The sequence below is a fragment of the Triticum aestivum genome, chromosome 5B (assembly GCF_018294505.1).
Source record: "Triticum aestivum cultivar Chinese Spring chromosome 5B, IWGSC CS RefSeq v2.1, whole genome shotgun sequence".
Classification (NCBI taxonomy): Eukaryota; Viridiplantae; Streptophyta; class Magnoliopsida; order Poales; family Poaceae; genus Triticum; species Triticum aestivum.
This window is the reverse complement of record NC_057807.1, coordinates 129,527,994-129,537,543: the sequence shown is the minus strand read 5'-3', so window position 1 is coordinate 129,537,543 and position 9,550 is coordinate 129,527,994. Positions and strand designations below refer to the sequence as shown.

General features: G+C 50.4%; 2 protein-coding genes across 2 annotated transcripts; both read left to right on the top strand.

Moving 5' to 3' along the window:
- Window positions 1–1,604: 1,604 nt before the first annotated feature.
- LOC123110779 (probable polygalacturonase) lies at window positions 1,605–5,419 on the top strand. Its single transcript, XM_044531388.1, has 6 exons — window positions 1,605–1,906; window positions 2,255–2,554; window positions 3,466–3,586; window positions 3,686–3,860; window positions 3,943–4,013; window positions 4,394–5,419. Exons 1-6 carry the CDS (start codon window positions 1,895–1,897, stop codon window positions 5,062–5,064), a joined length of 1,350 nt encoding a protein of 449 aa, XP_044387323.1. The 5' UTR covers window positions 1,605–1,894; the 3' UTR covers window positions 5,065–5,419.
- Window positions 5,420–5,639: 220 nt separating this feature from the next.
- LOC123110781 (uncharacterized) lies at window positions 5,640–8,667 on the top strand. Its single transcript, XM_044531389.1, has 2 exons — window positions 5,640–8,025; window positions 8,262–8,667. Exon 1 carries the CDS (start codon window positions 6,629–6,631, stop codon window positions 7,586–7,588), a length of 960 nt encoding a protein of 319 aa, XP_044387324.1. The 5' UTR covers window positions 5,640–6,628; the 3' UTR covers window positions 7,589–8,025; window positions 8,262–8,667.
- The last annotated feature ends 883 nt before the right edge of the window (window positions 8,668–9,550 follow it).

Here is a 9,550-nt window from a genome sequence, read left to right as displayed (position 1 = left end):
ATCATTACAAAAAAAATCATATGGACATCAATCATACGAATCAAACGACCAACATATGAAAAAACCCTAAGGATCTAGTCCCTCAAAATTTCTCTATAAAATCATTTTGAATCAAAGAAGCCTCGAGTCTTGTTGTGGACTCTAGTCGCTACCCTTGATGAAGTGATGGACCAAAATCAAAAGGTCATCCCATCTGAAGATATTCATGTTAGTTTTGTTGGAGGTTTGCTTCCCAATTTGTGCTTATCAATATGTGAGCTATAGATGGCTAGTGCTCGACAGAGAGAGTTTCCCCACTTAAGAGTCTCTCTTGAGAAAGAGGCCCTAGCCCGATCCACTTTCTTATCTAGCGACAAGTCCAATTGGTTAGAGATGGTAGAGGCGCGAGAGGAAGTCATGTACATACTATATCTAGGATTAGGTGTGCCTTAGAGATGTATGGAATCATGCCGAGGTGGAGCATGTTGCTGTTGTATCCGAGCTAAGTGCGATCGCATACGACCATACTTCTATCAGTGATGATCCATGGTCGTTGGCGTACCTACTCAGGATGTCGGATCACCCTTCCTTCTCAGCTCCGGTGGCCACTGAGTGGCACACACAAAGCTAAGGGGGAGTGGTGATCACAATTGCAATGGTTAGGAGGTGCTTCATCACCACTGACACTCGTTTGTGGCGAAGTTACGACAAGCTTCAACGCCTTTAACATCAGCCAGGGGAGTTGCAAGAGGCGGCCGATGCCCCCTCTTCAAATCCTCACTGGTGATTCTTCTGGCCGCAGGGCGGCCTAATGGAATTTTTTCTTGTCAAGCTTATCATCGTCGGTTCCTCTTCTTCTCCCTAGCCTGGAAGTGTCCTTATGGGGGCGATTCAACTTTGTCTTAGAGTACATATCTTCTTCCTCTGGTTCTCCGGAGTTGGAGAAGCGTGGCGGTGGTTCGATGACCCCAAGTGGTTCCTCCCCGGCGATGGCCGGAGCAAATCTGAGTAGAAGTTGATATTACGATCCAGTTGCAATTTTACTTTTCGGTGTTAATTTTAGCTCGAGCATTATGTGACTGGATATTGGCTCACCTATGATTTCTAGTAGTTTATTATTGAGGACGATGTTGCGACAAGACGACCCCTTGGCGCATCGGGGCGCAAACCGCCTTGTTCCTATCCGTCTTTCTTTCTCCTTCAATCCCTTTTTTCCCGCAATCTTCTTCTTTCTTCCTTCATTTCTTTCCCGACTCTCTTCTCCTCTCTTACTACCCCTTCACCTTCCTTCTCCCATCCCTTTCGTCAGACCTTGTCGTCGACCTCATCCGATGTTCGTCACCACTAGTGGCAGCGAGATCGAGCGCTGACACTGATCGTCTGTGAGCTCGAGAGAGAATGTGAACCCACCAGGTCGCCGACGAGCCTTTTAAAGAGCATGTCGTCGGATGCTCGCCACCGCCACCATCACCGCCGCCGCCACCGCCACCGCCGCCGCCACCACTACCACCACCATATGAGCTAGCTGGTCACTGGTCAACCTCTCCTCTTCTTTCTTCTAAGATCTATTCCTCCCTCTTTCTTTAGTCCCAAGCGTAGATTTTGCATAATATTTATGCATTTTTCTTTCATGCCTAAAGACTAGAAGACTAAACAAATACTAGTACAAGCCAAGCTGTATCATACCCAATCATCAAAACTTCAGCTCTGCTGGGGCTGCTGCTGCTGCTTCTTCTTCTTCTTCTCTCTCCCCACCGCCTCCCCCTTCCTCATCCTCCTCTCTCAGTCCGAAGCCGATTACTTAGCAGCTTGCCTTCGTCTTCCTCTCCTGCGGTTCCTGGAGCTACGTCTTCTCGGCCCCTGCCCTTTGGTTCGCCGCTCCGCTCTCCCCCTTCTGCCGCAAAGGGGGACACTCATGGCGAGTCTAGTAAGTACGTTTATCACCGCTTGGGTTAAGGAATTCCTGTGGTTTTTTGGCCGAGAAGGTGCTCTTCACGGCGCTTCCTTCCCAGATTGGTTCAGTTTGGTTGTTGCACGGCGCCGTGGTGAGCTAGGGCGCCCCACTGCTATTGATTTCCGCCGCTTGGTGTCCTCCCCAAATTCGAGATCCTCCTGTTGAGATCTTGCGATCCGACGCGCGGTTTCTTGCTTCTTGCGAATTGGATTTCCTGATTGATCTGGAAATCTTTTTGAAGCTTCGTGTTGGATTCATGGAGTTGCAGTGCAAACTAGTACTGACTGGTTCGTGTTCTTGTGCTGCTCTGTTTTGTTGCAGGTAGTTCTGGCATCGCTGCTTACCGTAATTGGGCTCGCGCAGGGGGAGGCGCAATGTGCGCGGTACAGCGGGCGGCCGCGGCCACATAGCGTGACCATCACTGAGTTTGGGGCCGTCGGCGACGGCCTGACCGTCAATACGGTGCCCTTCCAGAACGCCATCTTCTACCTGCGGTCCTTTGCCGACAAGGGCGGCGCACAGCTGTACGTGCCCAAGGGGCGGTGGCTCACCGGCAGCTTCAACCTCACCAGCCACCTCACCCTTTTCCTGGAGAAGGACGCTGTCATCATCGGCACCGAGGTTGTTCTCCACATTAGTGACTTGTTAAACGCCTTCCCATTTTATCAGCATGAGAATTCTGCAAGGCTGCTGATTCCACGGATTGGATGTTCTCCTATTCCAGGATTGATGTGGCATACCATTACCTACTGCTTTTTTTCACACTGACAGTAGGAGCTTAGGATGTTCTCTTGATATCAATTGACTTTTCAGGCATCGTTGCATGAATGTGGGTTTATTTGTCGCTTTCAATTGCATTAACATTGAGAACTGTTAGGAACTTGCAATATTCTTAGTTGTCAGCTTATTTGTTCGTTTATGTATGGTTGGTGAAAGATGTTTAGTTGGAACGATTTGACATGTCTCTAGGTAGAGGTCATATGTGATGTTTACCTTGAAAGTCGTTTTCGTGTGAGTATATTCATTATTTTGGTCTTGCGCATATTTAGAAATCACTATGAATTTTCTTATACATGGGGTTTCCGCGTATATAAAAATTTATAAACATTAGCGGCCCAATATTCGACTATCTGCCCATCGGTTTTCTCTTTCCTAATAAAAATGGGTATCGGATGGTGACACATAGCTGTCCATGTTAGGCCAGCAAACAAGGAAAAACAATTTGTACTTGGATTGTTTTGAAGTCAAGCTGCTTTCTTTAATCATGCCTGCTAGTAGGCTGATTTTGATTGCCTGCCTGTAATACACAATATTTTGTGCATATCGCAGAGTGGAGGGCGTCTTGTTGAGTTTTATGCTACTACATTGTTTTGAAGTTTGAAATTATGAGAAGTAGGACAACATAGGCAGCATAAATTAGTCTAAAAGGAAGAAACTCCTTATTTATACCTCATGTATTCTTTTTAGTCTCAGGAATTAATTCAATATTAATTGTATTTGAAATTCACTATGAATTTGCATTTGCACTGCAGGATGTGACACAATGGCCAATTGTGGAACCTTTGCCATCATATGGCCAAGGAATTGATCTTCCGGGTGCAAGGCATCGCAGCTTAATAAATGGGCACAATGTTACCGATGTCATAATTACAGGTAAATACAGTCTTCTATCAGACATCAGAATTTAATGTGGTTTGTTATTTGGTTTACTATATTCAATTTATAATCGCATTTAAAATATATTTTCTACAGGGAACAATGGAATCGTAGACGGCCAGGGTTTGATATGGTGGAACTGGTTTCGCTCGAATAAATTGAATTATAGCCGGCCTCATCTTGTGGAGTTTGAGTATTCGGAAGAAATTGTGATTTCGAACTTGACATTCTTAGATTCCCCAGCATGGGGTATACATCCTGTGTATTGCAGGTATGTTGACATTTTTTTTCCAGAGATAATTCTAAACCCATTCTTAATGTTTGAGAGATGTACTGACATGTTTTTTTTCCAGCAATGTAACAATCAGTAATGTCACAATCGAGACTGAATTGGATGCTCCACTCACCAATGGAATTGTCCCAGGTAACACTGCTCTTCATGTGCTGCTACTTTAGTAAAAGCCCATGCATTATATTTAACCTAAATTATCTATTAGCTTTTGATTGGATATTTATATTCTAAATTCACACACATAAATATTTTTTCCACAATTAAGCGTGTTTTGCTACTTAATTTGAGTTGCCATTATATGTATTTGGATGCGTTCCAGGAGCTAGTAAAAATAACCTACTCGGTATTGAAAGGAATCAGAATAAAATACCTCATATCTACTCACCGCAAGATAAATCTATTGTTTCCTTAAATTGCTTGTGTTATTTTTGTACAAGTTCTTTGCGAACATTGATCTACTTCAGTAGCATGGCTGAATATTGTGAATAACTTCTGTACTATTTTCTATGCAGATTCATGCTCGAATCTGTGCATTGAGGACAGCATAATTAGTGTCGGTCATGATGCCATCTCATTAAAAAGTGGGTGGGACAACTATGGCATTACATTTGGAAGGCCAACCTCAGACATTCACATTAGTAGAGTGGATCTGCAAGCCTCACTGGGAGCTGCTCTTGCATTTGGCAGTGAGATGTCTGGTGGGATCTCGGATGTTCATGTTGATCACCTTTATATTCATGGTTCATCCAAAGGTATCTCCTTCAGGACAGCACCAGGCCGTGGTGGTTATATAAGGGATGCGATAGTATCAAATGTCCAGATGGAAGATGTCCATGTTGCAATCGAGTTCACCGGCGATTGGTCAAGCCATCCTGATGAACATTTTGATTTGTCTGCACTCCCGGAGATCAGTGGAATCACCTTAAAAGACATGGTTGGAATAAACATTTCGTTTGCAGGAGTTTTGTCGGGAATCGATGGCGATCCTTTCACCAATATCTGCCTCTCCAATATCAATTTCACCATAGCTGATTCAGCGCATTCTGCCTCTTGGTCTTGCTCCAACGTTTCTGGATACTCCGAGTCGGTATTTCCCGAGGCTTGTTCTGACCTCCACAGTCAATCATCAAATTCCTCCATCTGCTCATCCACCCTTAGGTACCATGCCCTCGCGACAGCGTAAATGCATATAGCACCCAATATTCATCCTTTCATGTTTCTGTCCATGTACAATCTGGAGACATCAAGCTGTAGCTTCATCACCATCTTTCCCCCCAAAAAATTCTCTTCCGTTATAGGTGCATCAAAGAATCATCGGGCTTCGTACAGTCAGCTTTGAGGCTCATAATACAAAAATTTGGCTGGCGTCCTTGATGAGTCCAGAGAGGTGTTTCCTTGTACAGTTACATTTGTTCATTCAATCTGTAAGAAATTTTGTCCGGTAGGTTGTCTGAGTCCAAAGAGTTGGTTTATATTGTTGTTTATTTTATTGCCATATATAAAATAAACATTATACAATATGTTAAGGTGACCCTGTACATCTTGTCATCATCATCTTGTGAGCATCCAATAAAACAGCCTCACATGTTATCCTGGGATGCACAGGCTGGCCCCTGTAGCCCAGCATGCTCCTTGTCCTGGCTGTCAAATAAATTGGTTTCAATGGGGTTGTTAGGCCGGTTTTGATGGCTTCTTTGTCTCTCTGGGGGGCTTTATTGGCTTGGCTTTGTCGCCATGTCATGTCGCAAGCTCATATCATGCTGGGGTTGCCATTTGTGCAAGCTTTGGCCAGCTGCATCAGTACCAAATCACCGGATAAAAATAAGCGGCCGCCGCGGAGAGGAGCTGGCACTGATGGCTGATAGCTAATGTCTCCTGTACTCGTCTGGCGTCACTTGGGCAGCATGTGCAACCAACCTGCCACCTTTGCCAAGATTGTACACGCTGGGAACAAGGGCAATCACTCTTCTGACGCCACCACCGTCTACTGCTCATGAGATAATTGATTGTACTGTACTACTGCAGTGGCCGTTTTCACTTGCTGAACCAAGGCAGTAGAAGGTTCTGTAAAAAGAAAAAACAGCAGCAGCATCGGATCCTGGTTGGTTAGAATAAAACCAAGGTGGCCATGTGGTGCATCATATCATTGCAGAAGATGCATCCAAAATATTAACGTCCAGATGCTGCTGCAGTACGGCCTTTGAATTCTGAGGGCGGTCAACGGTGGATGTTGATTTCCTGTTGGGTAATGCTATGCTGCTGCTGCTGCTGTTGCGGGTCCAGTGGATTTATTACTGCTGAACGCAAAAATCCAGCGGATTTACTGCTGAGAAGAATGAGCACAAAACACACCAGCTACCTCCCATCTGGAAATCGGTAGAATATGGATGGATTCGTTGGACGACCTTATCATGATGTCTCCGACCGAGTTGATGACAAAATACTGGACCAGCACGAGGCCCGGCAGGCATCCAAGTGTGCATGCATGCACGCAAGCAAATATGCAAGCGTTCGAAGCGATCGGTGGGGTGGCGCATTCGATCTTGTCCTGAACGATACTGTACCTCCGTGTAGGCAAGCGGTGGCGTGGTTTCTGTTAGAGTGTATGTATTCTCCAGTGTATGTACAGCGTATGTAGCACGACTCATGGTCAGTGCACGCGCGTGAGTTAGTGGGCATGTAGCCAGCCCACGTCTAGTGGCACACGATCATCTCTGTAACTGTATATAACTTGAGCCGCAGAGCTAATGCAAGCGTGTGTTGAATCCCATAGCAACCCTCTCCTCTTCATGGTATCAGAGACCACCGCCCGGATCAATCCCTTTGCTCCGGCCGTCGATCCCGCTTCCGCCGCTATGGGCGACCCCGACTCCCCCGAGACTACGGCCTCTGACGACTCTGGCGCTCCCACCGTCGTTGCGCCGTCTCCGTCCCCTCCTGCTCTGCTTCCAGCCGCCCTCTCCGCCGACGCTGCTGCCGCGGCTGGCTCTGTTGCTGCCCCGCCTGCTGCCCCGCCGCCCGTGGTCACCGTCGCTTCGTCTGTTCTCCAGACCATCGACATTCGCCGCCACGTCCCTGTCACTCTTGACTTGCTCGCCGGCAACTACGCGCAGTGGCGGCGCCACTTCGACACCGCGATCGGGATGTTCGGTCTCCGCGATCATGTGGACGCCGTCGCCGTCCCGCGCTTCGATGACCCTGACTGGGCGATGGCGGACCACGCCGTTGTCCACTGGCTCAACACCACCGTTGCGCCTGATCTGCTGGACGCTGTGATGGCGCAGGAGGACACCGCCCTCACCGTCTGGACGGCCATCGACGACATCTTCCGGGACAATCAACTTGCCCGGGCCGTCTACATTGACGCCGAGTATCACGCCGTGGTGCAAGGCGATCTGACGATCATGCAGTACTGCACCAAGTTGAAGGTGTACGCTGATCAGCTCCGGGACCTCGGCCAGCCGATGACGGAGCCGCGGCAGGTCTTCCATCTACTGCGCGGCCTCACCGCCAGTTCCACGGCGCCATCCCGCACATCACGGCGCAGTCGCCGCTGCCGTCGCTTCTCCAGACGCGCTCCTTCCTCCTTCTCGAAGAGCACCGGAACGAGCAGACCGCGCGCCTCCAGGGCGCGCACGCGCTCTTCGCCGGGCGTGGCGCCAGGCCGCCCCCTTCCTCCCCACCTGCTGCCCCCCTGCCGTGCCTGATGCCACAGGCGGAGGGCGTGCACTCGGTGGGCGTGGGCGTCGTCGCGGCCGCGGCAACGACAGTGCCCCTCCGCCGTCCGCTCCTTCCCGCGTCCCTGGTCTGCCTGCTCCCGCGCCCGGCACCAACTCGTGGACCGGCCTCGTCCAGGCGTGGCCGATGCCATGGCGAGCTCCGGGCTCTGGTGTTCTTGGGCCTTGCCCTGGGACTCCGCCACAACAGGCGATGTACGCTGCTCCGACCCCAACTGCTCCTGGTGCGTACGGCTACGGGCCGCCGTCCGCCTACGCCACCCCTCCCGGCGCGCCACAGCAGCCTCTAGACATGACTTCCCTTCAGGCTGCACTCCACAGCGCCACCGCAGGGCTGTCATCCTCTGGGAGCGCTCCTGAGTGGTACATGGACTCCGGCGCGGCATCGCACATGACGAACACCCCCGGTACTCTTCACACTCTTCTCCCGTCCACTTCCTCCTCTCACATTGTAGTTGGTAGCGGTGAGCATCTTCCTATCACACACACGGGCGCCGGCTCGCTCATCTCCGGTACCTCGCCCATCCAACTCCGCAACATACTTGTTTCGCCCTCTTTGATCAAGAATCTCCTTTCCGTTCGTCAAATTTGTCGTGACAATCCCGTTTCAGTTGAATTTGACTTATTTGGCTTCTCTGTCAAGGACCTTCGAACTCGGGCGGTGATCCTGCGTTGTGATTCCACCGGCGACCTCTACTCCGTGACGACGCCACGACCCACCGCTCTTCCCTTCGCCGGCGTCGTCACCACTACTCGCCTGCACCAGCGGCTTGGTCACCTCGGTTCTGCGCAGCTCCGGCTTGTCGACAGTAGTTTTTCTTTCAGCAAAAGTGCTCCACATCCTTGCCACGCCTGTCGCCTTGGCAAGCATGTGCGCCTCCCATTTTCAGCTTCAGACACTTGTACTTATTTTCCCTTTGAACTACTGCATCTTGATGTATGGACGTCACCGGTTTCTAGCATCTCTGGTTACCAGTTCTATCTAGTGATCCTCGATGGCTACACACACTACGTCTAGACGTTTCCACTTAAACACAAATTTGATGTCCTGCCCATCCTACGCGATTTCTACGCCTACGCTCGCACCCAGTTTCAGCTGCCTGTGTTCTCTGTCCAAACTGACAACGGACGGGAGTTTGACAGCCATGCCTCGCGTGAGCTCCTCGCCTCCCACGGCACCGTGCTTCGCCTGTCATGTCCTCACACCAGCTAGCAGAACGGCAAGGCCGAGCGCACACTCCGTACTCTGAACGACAGTGTGCGCGCTCTCCTCTTCCATGCGCCGCTGTCGCTACGGTTCTGGGCTGAAGCTCTGAACACTGCCACCTTCTTGCTGAACCAGCGCCCCTGTCACCATAGCATGCCGCGCACGGCCCATGAGCTTCTGCTCGGCGTTACTCCTGATTACAGCATCCTCCGAGTTTTCGGCTGCCTCTTCTATCCGAACACCGCCTCCACTGCACGTCATAAACTAGACTGCCGCTCCGTGGCCTGCGTTTTCCTCGGCTACCCTGCCGATCATCGTGGGTATCGTTGCTTTGATCTTCAGTCCAAACGTGTTCTCACATCACGCCATGTCTACTTCCATGAGGATGTTTTTCCCTTCGCCACACATACAGCTGCCAGCCTGCCCGCGCCGCCACCGCTGAGCTCGTCGTCAGTTCTGCAGATCCTCCCCGCTGCGCCATCGCGCTCCACCACGGCCGTTGGATCAATTTCCGATGGCATCGCTGCCTCGCCGCTTCCCGCGTCTCCGCAACCTTCAAACTCGGCTGCTGGATCGACATCGGACGGCTCCCACAACACCGCTCCTTCCTCATCTGACGGCTCCGTTTCCCGGTCGTCAGGTTCAGCTGCGAGCTCCCACTCAAATTCAGAACTCTTTCCTCTACCCACCGTGCCTGGTCCGGCCGATCCGCCTCATCGCATGGT

Excerpts from the sequence above, each read along its gene's own strand:
- LOC123110779 (XM_044531388.1), top strand. Across the intron at positions 2,555-3,465 it reads CTGTCATCATCGGCACCGAG|GATGTGACACAATGGCCAAT; the intron begins GTTGTTCTCCAC and ends TTTGCACTGCAG. Across the intron at positions 3,861-3,942 it reads ATACATCCTGTGTATTGCAG|CAATGTAACAATCAGTAATG; the intron begins GTATGTTGACAT and ends TTTTTTTTCCAG.
- LOC123110781 (XM_044531389.1), top strand. The coding sequence starts at position 6,629 with ATGCAAGCGTGTGTTGAATCCCATAGCAACCCTCTCCTCTTCATGGTA.